Source organism: Mauremys mutica, chromosome 16, assembly GCF_020497125.1.
Source record: "Mauremys mutica isolate MM-2020 ecotype Southern chromosome 16, ASM2049712v1, whole genome shotgun sequence".
NCBI lineage: Eukaryota > Metazoa > Chordata > Testudines > Geoemydidae > Mauremys > Mauremys mutica.
Window position 1 is genome coordinate 6,720,811 of NC_059087.1, and position 17,256 is coordinate 6,738,066.

The 17,256-nt window shown below is 40.2% G+C and overlaps 1 protein-coding gene across 3 annotated transcripts in view; it reads left to right on the forward strand.

Moving 5' to 3' along the window:
* The window catches only part of CLIP1 (CAP-Gly domain containing linker protein 1), a 117,435-nt gene that overhangs the window by 58,661 nt on the left and 41,518 nt on the right, over positions 1-17,256 (forward strand). For all 3 annotated transcript variants that reach the window (XM_044990096.1, XM_044990098.1, XM_044990097.1), the window contains exons 8-12: positions 1,499-1,559; positions 11,744-12,688; positions 15,185-15,301; positions 16,417-16,474; positions 16,744-16,827. In XM_044990096.1, coding sequence (XP_044846031.1) covers positions 1,499-1,559; positions 11,744-12,688; positions 15,185-15,301; positions 16,417-16,474; positions 16,744-16,827 — 1,265 coding nt within the window. The remainder of the gene's footprint in view (positions 1-1,498; positions 1,560-11,743; positions 12,689-15,184; positions 15,302-16,416; positions 16,475-16,743; positions 16,828-17,256) is intronic.

Sequence of the window (17,256 nt, forward strand, 5' to 3'; positions counted from 1 at the left end):
CCAGTAACAGACTAATTCCAAATGGGACAAATATAGGGTGTTGTGGCTGGTGTGAAGTGACTTGAATAGTTCATGCTATGGGGTTGCTTAGACCAATAGTTTGCAACCTGTAGAGGCGGTGGTATTGAGGCAGCTTCTGCATGTTGCATCATACAGGGCTTAAAATAAAAGCTCTTTCTATAATAAATGCTATGAGCCTGTTTTCACCGGCTGCTAGGGCAGCGAGGGACTACTTTAACTCTGGTCCTCGTTGGCCTTGAGCTCACCTTCAGCATGTTGCCAAGCAACATAGCTGTTGCTGTACATGACTGATACACATTAACTGAAGTGGTATTTTGCAGCTTGGGAAATGTTCACAGCTTCAGCGGTGTAGTATTTCTCCCTCTTCCTCCTAAATACTCCAGGTTTATTTTCTTTGAAAGTTCTCTGCACTGTTAGATATAATCTCATGCAGTAACTTGAAATCTAACCACCTTAAATCCTTCACTCCCAAAAGCAGGGAGTTGTTGTGTAGACAGCGTTGTAATTACTGTTAAGATAAATACTAAAATTCTTATTGTTCCTTTCCTTTACACTAATTGTCTGAAAGACCGTGTATCCCCACGAGCCCTGCCTTTGACTGAGAAGACTCGAGATGGTCATCTTCAGAGTCAGTCAACTAAGTTTCTGCCAGTGCGTGTCATTCAAGGGATATGAGGCACCCTTTCTCTCCTCTCTACATTTTCTGTGGAGTTGAGAGAACTGTGGAGCCAGTGTAGGTTTCTCAGAATCTAACTTCAGAGCCCTCTTCCACAGGAACACACCATCTGGTCCATCTCAGTCCACTTAAAGTTTGATTAGGATAAAAGGGGGGGGGGGGAGAAGAGAGTTTGAGATCTTGTTCGGGAATACGTTCTACCTATATGTTCTGAAATTCTAGTGTAGATGAGGCAAGTTGTGCTTTAGCACATGTCAGTTCCTCCCCTGCAGGCTTCCTCTCCACCAGCCAGCATGGGTACAGATCAACTTGCTTTACTTATACTAGAGTTTTAGAATGTGCATTTCTAAAAAAAAAAAAAAAACCCACCCCAACTTCTTAATTTTTTTAATACATTTTCTAATTTCTTATTCATTTTTAGATGAATCATAGAAATTAGTGATGGCAACTGGATCAAGTCTTTTTATCAGGTCATTGTTTGAGAGTCTAAAAAAGAAACGAATGAGATGGTGACTAGTTAATTTAAATATATTTTGTTTGTTTAAACTATTTTCTTAGTTAATACTGTGTCTTCCAATCTTTAAAGAACTTCAGGAAGGATTTTGATGTCTTACTTTATTTTTAGTGAATTTTTCAGTGTTCTCTCATTTAAAATCAGGGTTGAACTTTTTCCCTTCTCCCATTTTCTGGTAACTTGATTAATTTAAAATATAATGTTGCTGTAGCTTTTAATTTCTAATGAAAAGTAAGTACGAAAAACAATCTCTCTTTGAAAACTGTCTCTTAATTTATGACTCCTAGGAAGGTGGAGGATCTTCAGTTCCGCGTAGAGGAAGAGTCCATTACCAAAGGAGACCTGGAGGTAAAACTGTGCCAAGTTTGTAAAGTCACATTTGGTAGGATATTGAAGTGCAAACAGTTATAGACATTATATTGCTACCAGTGTGAAGACAATGAAAGGAAGAGTTAAAACTGCATGTTGATATTCCAGGAGTACACAGAACAAATGGAAGGGGATCACTAAACCTTCAAGTACCCAATCCTGCAGTCTTTGTGTAAGCTTAAATGGTCAAGATTGGGCCCTTAAGTAAATTGTATTCTTCAGCATGGCTTCTATAGCTGAGTGGCTGCGGTTGTGGCAGAATAATTTAATTTAGCCCTTGGTAAAATTTCATCCTTTTTGCAATTTTATAATCCTAACATTTTTCAAATTATTTAAAAGAAACCAACAACTAGAAATCAACTTTAAAGTTATAAAACTGGCAGTTAATAGTCATGTCCCTGTTGAAGTGGGTGCTGAAGATTTAACCACCTCAGTCTTCTGGGTGATTCATACCAAAAAATGACCATCCCTGCACATCTCTCAACAAAGACTTAACATCGGCGTGCATGCTTTAGCGAGGGCTGAAAATTAAGCACACCAGTGAAATACAAAGTATGTACTCTAATCGCAATTTACCTTCCTACTTTGTCTAGCTGGTATGATGTACTGAACTCTAGTCTAACGTTCTTAAATAATTCTATACACAATGTTTTTATTGTTAATAAGAAAGAAACAAATTGAGACCATTTCAACACTGCCAGTTTTTTAATCCAAATTTTAAATAAAAATGCTGGATGTCTTCTAGTTTAACATATTTAATCTGAAAAAAGTTGGTTACTCTTATCCCATTGTAAACAATAGACATTTAAATTGACTTGTAACCCTATGAACCATTAATGATGAAAGTGCTAGCCTTGTGGTCCATTTCATGTGACATTTCCTTAAGTTCTACTTTGTGTCAGTCTTCCATCCATTTTAAAGTACCTATCTATACTCTGCTCTATTAGTTGTTCAGTCCATGAAAGTGTTTTTTGGATTTGTTTTGTTAAATCGATAATTAAAATTGAGTTTAAAATCATGGCAAACGGTTTTAAGGACTCTGGTTGTTTGACAAAATGCATATCTTCAGGAGCGTAAGCTGAATTTAAATGAATGAAATGCCTCCTGTTGTATTGGAGTGATAGTGTTAAGCATTTAGGTGAAATATATTTTTTGTTTTGTTTTTTTAATTTTTACTGATAGCAAAAGAGGCAGATTTCTGAAGATCCTGAAAATGTAAGAGGGCATTTAAGTGTGTGGAGACATCCCATGTTAACAGATTGTATACAGATAAAATGCTTATTTATAGACTTAATCACTAACTTCATAATCTGCTATTGAAACATTGACTCTAGTATTTGCGTGCATGTTGCTTTCAGAGCAATGACAACACTGATCACAAGGAATGTATGTGATGACTAAGCACCTATAATCCCCTTTAACTGAAGATAGGGAGAATGTATCATCATTAGTTTTTTAAATAAAACTAGAAACTTAATACAGTGCAATCAACTGAAAAGCAACAGGAGCTTGCAGGAAACTACAGTCTTGAGCCCTGAAAAGTCTTCTCTATAAAAGTAGGCCTCAACCTGCATTCATCACAAAATCCTGTGTGCTTTCCCATGAGCTCCCACTACTGTTCAATGGATGGCACTGTACATCCTTTCATGAAATTTCCTAGAGAACAAATTGCATAGCCCTACCTCTCCTTACTGATTACTTTTTTTTGTTATGAAATGCTGAAGAGAAAGCATTATACAAGGAAAAGTGAAAAATATGAGAATGAACTCATTATTTACAATGTACAAAGCTCTGGATTTTTTCATTGTAGTGTAACAGGATTTCTTCCTGAAACGCAGAGAAATTGTTTAGAATTGGCTAGAAGAAATGTATTGCTTTGCAAGTCATTAAAATAAATCCCCTCTACACTGTTCACAGTACAAAGCAGATGGAATTCAAAAAAATCCTCTGCTTTTGATTTGGTTCAAGAAAATCTTATAACAGGCTGCCTCCTGCAACCCCTCTTCCCCCACCAAAATAGAAAGCTCTCAAGACTAAAACTGATTTCCTACTATGCATTCTTAGGTGTTCCTTTTGTGAAGCTACTTCCGTGATCTGGGTCTCCTCTATTCTTCCAAATCAGGCACACGGTGTGTTAGAAGTAAATCTGCATGTGACTTTCCTCTTTCCTATTTTGTGCACTCCTCATTCCCCTCTGTCTTTATTCCAAATCTCTCTATTCTAATTTCTCCCTGAGCAGGCTTATTTCCCAAGAAAAACCCTTGTTGCTCTGCTTTTGAGTGGAAAGTCATGTTGGATTATTTAATGGAACACTAGATAAGAAACTGTCCAGACCATGTTCTGTGGTGAACATGCCAGCAAAGGGGACTGAAGACTTGCTGCCTCAGTCACAGAATCATTAGTCAGCATTATAGCTTCAGCATAGTAGTACAGATGGATCAGTAGGTAGATATAGGTGCAAAACTAAACTCTGAATTTCATTTCAAAGAGTGAGAGCAGGCACAGTGTGCAATTGCTGTGCACTGTTGATAACTGATGGCCCTGCATTTGGGACTTAACGACTTAGGGTACATCTACTCTGCAAAAAAAAAAACAAAACAAAAAAAAACCCTTGGCACTTGGGTTTATGCTGCGGGGCTACAAATAGCAGTGTAGGCCCTCTCACTCAGGCTGGAGCCTGGGCTCTGAAATCCTGCATGGACGGGAGTCCCAGAGCCTGAGCTCCAACCCAAGCAGGATTGTCTACACTGCTATTTTTGGTGCCATAGCATGAGCCCAAGTCAGTTGACCAGGCTTTAAGATTCGCTGCCACAGGATTTTCTTGCAGAGTAGATGTATCCTTAGTGGAGTTGCAGAGGATTTAAGTCAGGGCAGGATTTGTCTCACCCCTCATCATCTAATTGTAATTCCCCAGAATAGAGAGAGTCTTCCCTGTCATTATTACATCTGAATCAAGCTTTCCTTTGTTACACCAAAATAAATCAGGAGTAACTTCATTGAATCTTCCAGATTCATTCTGGTGTAACTAAGAGGAGAATTTGTCCCTTAGACTTGTCTCTTTGGGTGATTGGAAGGAAGCTCAGAGTGAGCCACAATTCCTCAGTGGATATCCCTATTTGGAATTGTAGCCTTTCCTTTGGAAATCAGACTTATTTATTTTTGTTTTTGTTTGTTCTTTAAATGAGCAAAAGTGGTGTTTGGAGTGGTATCTTTTAGATTGCACCTCTATATTTAGCTGAGCATCTTTATTTATTTTTGTTTTAGTGCAGGTAATATCTGCGTGGTGGGATATTTTTGAATAAGTTCTGTTAACTCTGATCTCTGAAGGTTTTAGTATAATTAGACATCACCTAGATATGTTTGTTATAGCTGCTATATAAGCAAGGGATTAAAAAGAGGCTTTGTATATGATGATTTCTGTAGAAAGCTTTAAGATAGTACATATTTTAGTAGAGATTCATGATGTAAGTAGAATTCTGGATATGCCCTTCTGTATAGCTCCACCTCAGGGAATGTGACAAAGTATGTATGTTGGTTTATTCCAAACCACTAGTTTAAAAAACCTCAAGACATTTCTAGAGCTGTTTAGTGGCTTGGGTTTTTTGGCTTGCTCGATCTGAAGTCACACTAGTCCCACAAAGACTCTGAATTAAAGCTATTGCATTTAAAACTTGTGGACATTTTAAAAGTTCTCTTAACATCTCTAATTCCCATCAGAATATTGAACCACATAATGGAAAGCTGTTGGTAAAAGGACAATTCTTATTCTTCTGGCAAACTGGCAGTCTTGTCAAGCCCTCTGAAGATCTCCAGGAACAAAGGAGACATAGAATCACATAAAAACTTTATTAGCCCAAGGAACTGCTGAAAGTTTAGCCTCTGAAGCAAGTTTAATACTTTTGGATCCCTATGTTTTGGGGCCTATTGAATGTTGGTAGAATTGGCTTATCATTTTCAACATGATGGATACAGAACTATTTTGGTTCAGCATCAGTCAACTTCCAGCTTTTGACACAGATAGAGAAATAACTTGATGCGATCAGAATGAAATGCTAAGGTGAAGCCATCTTTTTATTAATTGACGGGTGGAGGAGAACACACCTGAAGCAGAACAGAGGCTTTCCCCCCATCTCACTTCCTCTTCAGAGAGTACTTATGATCTTTGATTGTTGGGGCTGCTTTGAAGATGGTCACAATCAGCTTATCACTGTTTATACATAACACTGCTTTACAGGATTTCAAAATATCTTACTACGGACACTGGGAGTGGAGGCTTAGGTCTACATTACGTGCACTGTGCACCGGCATAGGTAGAGTGCCCATGTATACACAGATCTCCTGCCAACTCTGGAAACACTACAGTATGGACACTGGGATGGTGACAGATGGAGTAGGGCCTTGATGGGATCCCACATATCTTCACATTACTCTCTTCTCCTTCATATTCTACATCTGGCTCTGCAAGCTGGAGACCTGTTTCTTCTAATTGATATTTCTTAGGTTAATTAAATCCAGCCACTCTACTTCACACTAAATTAACAGCTACAACTAAATCACATAGAAGAACGTTGATCCAGTCTGGCACAGGTAACTTCTCAGGATGAGAAGCATGTCTTGCCATAGACGGACAAAATAATATTCAGTCTCTGTCAGGTGGTCACCCTGTTGTTGGGATGGTCACGCCTCTTTCTAGGAAAGGACACTTAAACCAACAGGCATGAATATTGCTTTTTAAAAGATGGCATCTTTTAGGTTAATGATGATGTGTGCTAAGATTGACACAATGTACTAAACTCTGCAGTTCAGAGCTGAGTGTGACATGCAGTTCTTAACTCTGGATGTGCTTTTCTTTTTCCCTCCCATAGTGGTGCAAGTCAAGAAGGGAGTAACTGCTAGATTCTTTCCATCTCTCTTAAACCCCATGCTTTCTTGCAGACTCTTGGCAAAGTGTCTCTGCCTCTTTGTTGAATATTCAGGAGCTGCATCCTGATATTCCACAGTTCTTTATGAAACCTACCCCTTTGTGAGCAAAGGGCAGAGGGTGCTTGGCTCCGCTTTGTGTGGTTTCTTTTTCTCTCTTGGAACACAATGCCTTTTAGAAGTACAAACGTACTTCCTCTTCGTGGCCTAACCAATTTAGACTTGAGTGATGTACCATGGTCAAATCGGCATTTTAGTTACAGAGCAACCAGTCTAAATCAGTCACGTTTGCTCCCCTTCGGAAAGGTGGGGAAAAGATGTTCTGCAGTTCTGAGTAACTGTGTGTTCACACCATTCATATGATAGCAACAAATGAATCTTGACATCCCAAGGATTTGCCAGGAAGATTTTGATGGCACAAACTTGAAAAATATAGAGAAATTAAAAATAGTGTTCTACAGAAGCCTTAATATCTACAGCCAAATTCAGACCTGCTGTGTGCTGGTCCTGTTCCATGGTGTTATTTCACCCATGTACACCAGGTCTGAATTTTGATCCCCTAGTTCATAATTAAAAACCTAACTCAGCTAAAGCCAAATAAATATACAGTGTTAGTTGGGGGTGATAGGAGGAAGGGGCTTATAATTCTTTAAAAAGTATTAACTATTCTAATTTGTGCTGGTAAACTTCACATACTGATAAATAACTTCTATATGGCTGCATGAGTCTACCTTACTTTTTGTCCATATTTCTTCTTGTTTGTGGTTTGTTTGTTTATTTTACACATCAGACCATTTACACTTTCAGTTCATCTCTCTCATCCATAGAGTTTCCCTGTTCATTTTACCCACTGCATCTTCTCTCTTCATCCTTGGTAGAAGATACTGGCAGCACGGCCTGCATGTGGCTCCCTCCTTTTGTGCTGGCATGTGATGGTGGCACTGTTGTGTTCTCTTCCTTTCCCTTTTTACTAACAGACGCAGACCAAACTGGAGCATGCCCGCATTAAGGAGCTTGAACAGAGCCTGCTCTTTGAAAAGACCAAAGCTGACAAACTCCAGAGGGAGTTAGAAGACACTAGGGTAATGGTTTTCACTATTTAAATGAACGAGACCTATTTGTAACGTGGAGGATTTCTGATCACGCAGTCTGCAGGGTATAATGGATATCGAAGAGAGTGCCTGTCTTCTGCCATATACTTTATAGAAAGTAGCCAAGAAGGACACTACTAAAATGACTATTAGACTTTGACTTTTTGTAACTTTTTTATTATATATAGTTCTACAAAGGAATCCAGGTAAGATCTCTTCAAAATGGAAAGATATCACTTGACTACAGGTCCAAAGCAGCAAACAAAGTTGTGGATCCATTTATGAAAGTATTCAGCAGTTCACTTGTAGCAGATAGTGAGGTTCTGTATGCTCCAAAAGAAATGTTGAATTGCTGCAAATAGACAAATGTTCTTTCTCATTTAATTTACTCTAATTCTTCCAGTCTGAAGGTTTTGAGGGGATGGAGCAATCTGGACCTTGTGTACAGGTTGTAACTTTAGGTGCTTATTTTGCTGACCAGTGTGTACTGTGGCCATACAGTTGTTTGTTTTTTTTCTCCATTGGTATGGTCCTTCCATAGAGAATCCAGTGGCACTAGTTACATAATCTGCTTACATCTCTGATTATTTTTTTTAATGCCCTGTTAGAAAGGTGAAGAAGTTCTACATCTGCAGAGACTTGAAACAATGTTAGTATCTTTCTACCAAGAACCATATTAATCTCTCTCTAGAAAGATGCTAACCCTGTGTCAAATTTCAGCTGAGACAGGTCCTATATGACTAAATTAGTTGACCCCAGTACTCCCTTTGCAGGTGTGTTTAGCAGAGTGTAATAGTACGTTATCAGACAGATGTGCTCTCAGAAGTCCGGAACCATGAAGAATGGAAATGACTTCCAAGTTCCTTATTTGGATGCCTTTGCACATATGAAAAAATGACATTTTTTTATTTTTGCTTGAAGGAATGAATTGCTTATGGTTTCTAAGCCTAAAGCATTCCAGTAATTTGAAATGGCTCTGATCAGCCTACAGCTCTGATTACTCCCCATTGATTTAAATTATTTTAAATAACAATGCATAAAATGCATTATAATAAATGTCAAATCACTGACATTCGTTGTTCTCAATGTGTTTGCAGGTGATCCAATCAGCTTTCTTCTATGACAATATAAAGCATGTTGATTTCATTTAAACTGATCATTTTCTCCACACCAGAAAGTGCCACATGTAATTAAAACAGAATGACAGGCAAACAGTAACCACACCATTAATGACAATGTTCTGTTTACTAGTTATTTTTGTCAGTTAAAGGAATTTGAGTGGGAAGAACATAGATGTGGATAGCTGTTAGCCCTCTGCCATACATTTAATAGGAACCTATGTAATCCCTGCACTTGCCTAGCAAAAAACAGTTTGTTTTTGCGTGCTAAAAATTAATAAAATGACTTTCTACTATCAATCTGAAGTTTTAACTTTAGTATTTGCAGAAGTCCAGTAAGGTCTCTGTTTTCTGACAGGAAGTATATTCTATAGATTCCCACTCTTGGTTTATAAAGCTGTAGGGATGGATTCCTTTTATGTAGTAGGAAGCAATCTTTAAATGTATAGTAATCCAATAATTTTTATTTGGATGGGAGTAATGGATCCAAATTTTCATGATTTAGAGACGCTTGGGAATAGGAGGAATCTTAAAACTCCCACAGATGAATTACAGTTAGTATTACCTGCAGCATGTGCGTGGTATCATAGCATTCAAATACCTTGCACTGAGAGGGGATTCTTCAAAATTTGCTTACAAATTGGGCTCAGGTTTAGCATCTTGGCACCTCTGGTTAACTGACCATCAGTTAGCAGATGCAACACAAGCCAGTTGCTTTTTCTTGGTGGTGGGGGCAGGGAGAAACCTCTCTACAAGGAATTAATTCTGCTTGGCTGGAGAGCTTCCTATTGATTGAGGTTTTTTCCCCACCAGTCAGGTCCTTACTATTCTCAAAGAAACTGAGGAACTTCAGCTCTTTTCCAGACCCCAGGAACAGGGCTGCCTGGGGGGGGGGGGCAAGTGGGGCAATTTGCCCTAGGCCTGACAGGGGCCCCCAGGAGAGTTTTCAGCGGGTCTTCGGTGACAGGTCCTTCAGTGCCGCCAAACACAGCCGGAGCGAGTGAAGGAGCCGCTGCCGAAGACCCGGAGCTTCTTCCGCTCCGGGTCTTCGGCAGCAATTTGGTGGCGAGGGCTCCCTCCGCTCCGGGTCTTTGGTGGCGGGGGTCCTTCACTCGCTCTGGGACCCACTGCCGAAGTGCCCCAAAGACCCAGGGCCCCTGAATCCTCTGGGCAGCCCTGCCCAGGAAGGCAAAAGTGAAACTACACAAAAGAGAACGAGGTGTCTCTGGTTCATTTTTGTCATTCTGCATCAATATGATGATGGACCAGACTAGCACAGGTGCATACAACTGTGCTTTCCTTTAACATGAGATTCAGTAGAGACTGAGCACCTCTCAGTACCTAAAGGGGCCTTTGGGGCCAGGGTTCGTGTAATGCTAGAGTGACTTCATCTGTGCACAGTCCATTGCTGGGGTCCATGCTAGTGGATCCCAGACCAGATTTGGGACCTATGTTTGTGGGGAGAAGAGGGTGCTTATCTTTTTGTACAAATATAGTAGTTGCTCCACTCCAGCAAACTGCCCACATAGGGCCTAAAACCTCAGACTTAGCCCTACTGTGCTGCCGACCTAACTTTTAGCAACCTAAAATCTCCCAGATTGGCTTCAGTGGCCTCTGGGAGATCGAGCCCGATTTCAGGAGACTCCTGGCCAAACCAGGAGGGGGAGGGTTGGCAACCCTAGCAAGGAGTGATGGTTTGTTTTTTCCTTGTCTCATCTGTTTGGCCATCTTTTCCTTTGACAAAGTGAGCTTTGGTCTAAAAGAGTCCTTGAAACAGTTATCTAATATGTTGTACATTTTCTTCATTGTTCATGGGGCAGGATGTGGTTGATTAAATTCTGCAATGATATCAGCTTTAATAGGATATGTGAAAGCCAGTCATTTAACTTATTAAACACTTCCACAAAATATTACTGCCTTAATAATATAGCCTAGGTAGACTGCAAGATTATTAGTTGTTCCATCAAGACAACAACTTCCAAATATCCTTGCTTATTCCACTTGTTGTTTTATAGTAAGCAGTTCTTCTTCATTAGCTTTCAAAGTTATTTCCTGACCTATGTACCAGTACATACTGCAAAATATATTGCTGTTGATGGGACATGTGGGAGAGGTTTAAAACACATAATGGTTTTGTTCTTGAGGTCATAGATGGAATAATGTAAAACAAAGAGTGGGATCTGTAGAAAATACTTAAAAAGAACAATTTCAGGTAAGTAATATCTTTAATCTTGATGTTTATAATACAAGGAGGAGCAGACGCAGTAATTTCCTGATCAGGAAAAATGGTTGGTTTTGTGATGCTTTTGCATGTCACGGGCCTAATTAATTCTTTAATCCTTTTTTGGCATTCTGAGAGAGGCCTTGGGTAGTGTCAGGATAATTTTTAAAGACAGTTTGGGGATAGATGTAATGGGAGTTTCACCTATTGGTACATCTAGACCAAAGAAAAATATTTGCATTTCTCTGTCAGTTTCAAAACCAATATGAATGGTATAAGGAAGCAATTATCTGGACAAATGAAGACTGCGATCTCTCCGCCCTTCATCATTCCACTTTAAATTCGTTCTTAGAAGCATTTTGCTAACCCTTGCTAATCTATATACAAGCTGCAATTGTAAGCTTTTGCTTAACCATTTTTTTTCTTTTCACTAACTTCAGAAAGGGAGTTTAAAAACATTCCATCTTAAATAAAAAGTTATAAGGGTGTAACACAGGTATTGGTACTTTTATTTTAAAAGAAAGGAAATAATTTTAAAAATAAACAAAACCAAGTATTTTAGGTTGTCTTGGTTAATAGATTTCCATGTAAAGAAAATATTTGCTCTTATTTATGCTCCATTAGTTATCTCAGTAGGAATAGGAATTTGCATTAGACTAGATCTGATTTTGGCCAATTATTGCCAAAAAGGTTGGTATGGATATACTAAGAGGTTAATTTGTAATAATTGAAGATTTTTCTTGAGACTTCAAAATCTCTTCATGCTTTATATATGTGGTGTAATTATTTCTTTCTAAATGCTGTTGACCATAGGTGGCTACAGTATCAGAAAAATCTCGCATCATGGAACTAGAAAGAGATCTAGCACTGCGGGTGAAGGAAGTAGCTGAACTCCGAAGGAGATTAGAGTCTAGTAAGCCAGTCAGTGATGTGGACAGTTCTCTCTCACTGCTACAAGAAATAAGTTCTTTGCAAGAAAAAGTGGCAGAAATTAGCAAAGAACATCAAAATGAAATAAATTCAGTAAAAGAGAAGTTTGGAATCAGTGAAGAATCTTATCAGAAGGAGATCAAAGCACTTTCAGCCTCACATGAAAGAATTGCAAAAGAAAATGAGTTGTTGAAAACTAAGCTTGATCGTGCCAACAAGGAGAATTCAGATGTGATAGAGCTGTGGAAATCAAAGCTGGAATCTGCTATTGCTTCACATCAGCAAGCAATGGAAGAACTAAAGATTTCATTCAGCAAAGGTGTTGGGGCTCAGACTGCTGAATTCGCAGACCTAAAGACCAAGGTTGAGAAAATGAGATTAGAGCATCAAAATGAAACATCAAATTTAAAACTAAAACAAGAAAACGAAAGATCTCAGCATATGAAAGAGATTGAAGGTCTGAAAGCGAAGCTGTTGGAAATCACTGAGGAGAGAGAGCGAAGCCTGGAAAACCTGAAGACCAAACTAGAAAATGCAGAAGATCAACATCTAGTAGAAATGGAAGACGCTTTAAACAAATTACAGGAAGCAGAAATAAAGGTAAAGGAGCTAGAGGTACTGCAAGCCAAGTGCAGTGAACAAACCAAGGTTATTGATAGTTTAACAACACAGATCAAAGTTACTGAAGAAAAGATTTTGGACCTTGATGTGCTGCAGAAAGCCAATTCTGAAGGTAAATTGGAAATCCAGAAACTTAGCAAGCAGCTTGAGGCAGCTGAGAAACTGATACAAAACCTAGAGACTGAAAAGATTGATGGGAGTAGCAAGGTTTGTATTAACATCCATCTTTTTACTTTAATTTGTTTTATTTTAATTTACATTTATACCTTTTATCTACAATATGAGCTCATCACAGAGGGGAAGGTAGTCTTGAGAGAAAGTATTTTTTAATCATCTGAAGAGGTTTAGAGAAACTATCCACCGCATCTAATCTGGAAGGCTGTATCTTGTCTTGCAGGGTGGTGGTTTGGGTAGAGGTGTGTGGCTCATGCCCCATAAGTTCTTTCTTGCTGTGAACTTATGAGGCCTATAACCTCTGCTCTGAGAGCTGTGTTGGGGCACTCGTGGTCCTAGTAAGGAAGAAGAATCCACATATTTATTGATGTGTGATAAGTTAAATAGTGGATGTACTGAGATTAAGTGATATGTGACACTAAGAAAATCTCTTGCCTTTCTGATAAGCATATTGAGTTGCACAGAGGTTTCCTCACATTCCTCATCCTCTTTCAAAAAGCCTAGGAAGAGCTGTGTACCGCTTTGAAGGGTGGTCTTGTGGTTAAGGCACAGGACATGGAATCAGGAGATGTGAGTTCTGTTCCTAGTCTTACCACAAACTTCCTGTGTGATCTTGGGCAAGTCACTTCACCTCTGTGTCTTGAGTTCTGTCTGGGGCACAGGCAGAATAAGTGGAGCGTTTAATGCCTGTGAGACTAGTGCAGGGAGCTCCAAGTAATCACCTCGTCCATGTGAAATCCAATGACCTCTGGAATTCATTACCTTCTAGGTCAGGGGTGGGTAAACTCTTTGGCCCGAGGGCCGCATCGGGTTTTCAAAATTGTATGGAGGGCCGGTTAGTGGAGGCTGTGCCTCCCCAAGCAGCCAGGCGTGGCCGGGCCCCCGCCTCCTGTCTGACTCCCCCTGCTTCTTGCCCCCTGACAGCCCCCTCTCCCCCACCCCGGGACTCCTGTCCCATCCACCTCCTCCTCTGCCCCGGTTCCCTGTCCCCTGACTGCCCCCCACCACCCCATACAACCCCCCCTGCTCCCTCGGGACCCCTACCCCCATTCAAACACCACCACCCCCCGTTCCCTGCCTTCTGATCACCCCGACCCCTATCCGCAACCCCGCCCCTGACCACCACCCCGAACTCCCATGCCCCCTTACCGCGCTGCCTGAAGCACTGCTGGCTGGCGGCACTACAGCTGTGCTGTCCAGAGCAGCAGGACAGGCAGCCCCGCTGCCCAACGGGAGCCAGCCACGCCACCGCGCAGCACAGAACACCGGGTCAGGTCAGGCTCTGCAGCTGCGCTGCCCCAGGAGCTCGCAGCCCCACTGCCCAGAGCATTGCGCCGGCGGTGCAGTGAGCTGAGGCTGCGGGGGAAGGGAACAGCAGGGGAGGGGCCAGGGGCGAGCCTCCTGGGCCAGAAGCTCAGGGGCCGGGCAGGAGGGTCCCTCGGGCCGGATGTGGCCCACGTGCCGTAGTTTGCCCACCTCTGCTCTAGGTAGTGATAGGAGGGATGAAGGAGAGACTCCATAACCTTTAATTATCCAGGAGTGGAAAACTGATTGGATGAATAGCCATTTTCCCCGTTTCTCTCTTTTAGTAGCCAGGAAGGGGGAAGAGGCAAGGGAAAAGGTGCTGCACCTAACAGGCCAGGGAAAGCCATAAAATCACAGTGAGACAAGCTGATGGGGCATCTGTACATGATAGTGGTGTTGAGTGAAACAGCATCATAGGAAATGTCTTGAAGCAAAGATTGCCACACTGTGTCTCTCTCAGTGATTTTTCTGGTGCTCAGGCCGGTAACTGACAAAATGGCTTTGTAGTTGAATATCACTATATTATATAGGTGGGAGATTATTCTGCTACTGTAGTTTGGAACGCAGGGAGTAAAATGTAATGTCTGAGCTCTTTCCCCTTCACACAAGATCTGTCAAGTCAGCTCTGTGATCATAAAGAAAAAGTAATGAGGCCACTTTCCTAAACCTCGCCACAAATGGTGCCAAAAAATTGGACTGACACGGACTTTTGGCATCATTTTCAGAGATCATGCTGAGCATCCACCATTCCTATTAAAGTCAGTGGGTGGTGCGGGTACTCAATATGATTGAAAATCATCACAGCAATATGTAATGTTCAATACCGTCAGTTACAAGGTGCTTACTAAATATTCCAGTAAGAAACATTCTATTGATGCAATAAGCACAATTTAAAACACTTGAATATACCCAAAATGTCTAGCATTAAAAAAATATTTGTAGCATAATTCTGAGAGAACTAAATTTAGACTACTTTCAAATTACAAGGATTGTCTCAAACTTATTCCGAGATGCAGTTTAATACTGTGGTGCAGCCTCCAGTGGAAATCAGCTATATTCAGTTAACACACAACATTTTTCCTTCAGCTTTTGTTCTTTTTTTTTTTTTGACATATGATGGTTTGAACATTCTAGTTATTTCCTTGAAGTTCATGATTTTATGTTCTTTATGTTTTCATTCATGTTCGTAATTTTTGTTTTACTCCATCTAATCCACCCTGCCAGGCTAGTAATCTGGCCAAAGAACTTCAGGGCAAAGAGCAAAGGCTTCTTGACCTGGACAAAGACTTGGGTGCAGTAAATCAAGTTAAAGATTCTTTGGAAAAGGAGCTTCAACTTTTGGTGAGTAATTCTCAGAAATCTTGTCTCTACCCACTGGGTTCTCTTTGAGCTTTTTAGGGGGAAATCGTCACTGTTATCCAAGGGTCAAATGTAACAATCCTTACTCCAGCAAAAATCTTAGTAATTTCAAATGGACTTTTGTCCAAGTGAGGAATGCAGGTGTTGAGTCCAAGTGCTTTGTATATCTGATTTTCAGAATGAAAAGTACAATAAGATTAACTTTTACCTTATCAAGTTGTTGCCTAAGCAGAGCTCCGCTGTTACTGGTTTACAGTTAAAACATTGAGCCAGATCAAATACATCATATAATACATTTTAAGAATAGTCATTAAGGTAGGTGTAGTCCTTTTTCATTATAAGTGCTGTATGAGTTAACACTACTTCACTGTGTTATTTACAAGAAGCTTGTGAATAACAAATTTTCACTTCCTGCTTGTTTTGCAATACAATAGTTAAACTTCTCAGTGTTCTATGTTTGGGCTAGCGCCTCCTGAGATTAGCCCAGATTTAGGAGGAAGCAAGATGTGTGTGTCTGTCTTTCCATGTGGTCTTTCTAAGGCCATTGCTGTGTTTTATGATGTTGATTAAGGAGCCCCAGTATTTTATCTATCTTTGTATCCTGGCCTTTCGTCAGATGTCCCTAACTTTACATCTCTTCCTGCTATTGTGGCTGGAAAAGACTAGTATGAGATTGGCCACAAGGCTTCATGGGGCCATTCAAACAGCAGGTCCACCACAGCCTGTGAGCTAAAGTTTATAACTTTAAAAAAGTGAGGTCCAGGCCCGCTAACCTTGCGAGACCGGTGAACCACGTCTGCCACACACAGCTGTGCTGCTGCTGTACCACTATCCTCGTTTACAAAGACGTTGGAAGGGACCTCCTTTCAAACTAAGACGGGGAGATCTCTTTCCTTTTACTTCTCTGTGTTGCCAAGTTCAAAAGAGACTATAAATTACAAGTCAAAAACGTCTAATACACTTATGACAGTAGTGGGTCTTTATCAAATCAGGAAATGAAATAATAGTAACACTACTTTTAATGAAGTTTATATTTGAATAATAGTGTGTCATTACCAAATGGTTAAAACTTGTCTTGGGTTTTCATTCCCTTCTAGAAAGGAAAGTTTACTAGTGCCGCTGAAGAGGCGGAAAGTGTTCAAGAATCTATGCAAGGTACGTTTCCCTAGAATCGAAATGCATCCCCTCAAAACCCGCTGGGAAAACATGGTGCAGAAAAAAATTTCTTCAAGAGCCTAAGGGTTATATTTGTTAATTTAGCAGGATTTGTCTTGGCAACAAGGAATAAAACAGGATTTTTTCTCTCCTCCTTGTTTGATTTGAGAGCAATATGCATTCTTTGTAAATTAAGTTTGCTTTAACAAGATGAACCGCAATAACTGGGGAATTAACTTTATCTTTTAAATATGATTTTATTTCCATAGAAACTATTAAAAAACTAAACCAAAAAGAAGAGCAATTTGCACTCATGTCTTCGGAACTGGATCAGTTAAAATCTAATTTGACAGGTAAGGAAATTACAAAATTGAAGGGTTTGGAATGTGCCATCAGCTTTATGCCTTCATGCCACCTGCTGTTCTTATCACATGGCGATGACTAATACCCACATAGTGGCAGACATGTCTGCAAACTAGCTTTGGGAAGCTAGAAAGTCAGATTCCTGTTAGAGCCAAGCCCAGTGCCTAGTTCCAAGCTAAAACAAACCACATCATTAGTGTGAAGTGTAAGCACAACTGAAAAACTATATATAGGGATGCTGCGAAGTGACCATGGCAAGGAAGTAATGGAAAAGTATTTCCTGGCTCAGCTTGCTTCCTGGTTGAACCTTTGTTGCTTAAGTCCATTCCAAAGAACTGGTTAAAGCTTTGCATTAGGTATTTATCTGCTTTAATGGCACAAACAACACACATACAAAAATGTGTTAATATTGCAACTGA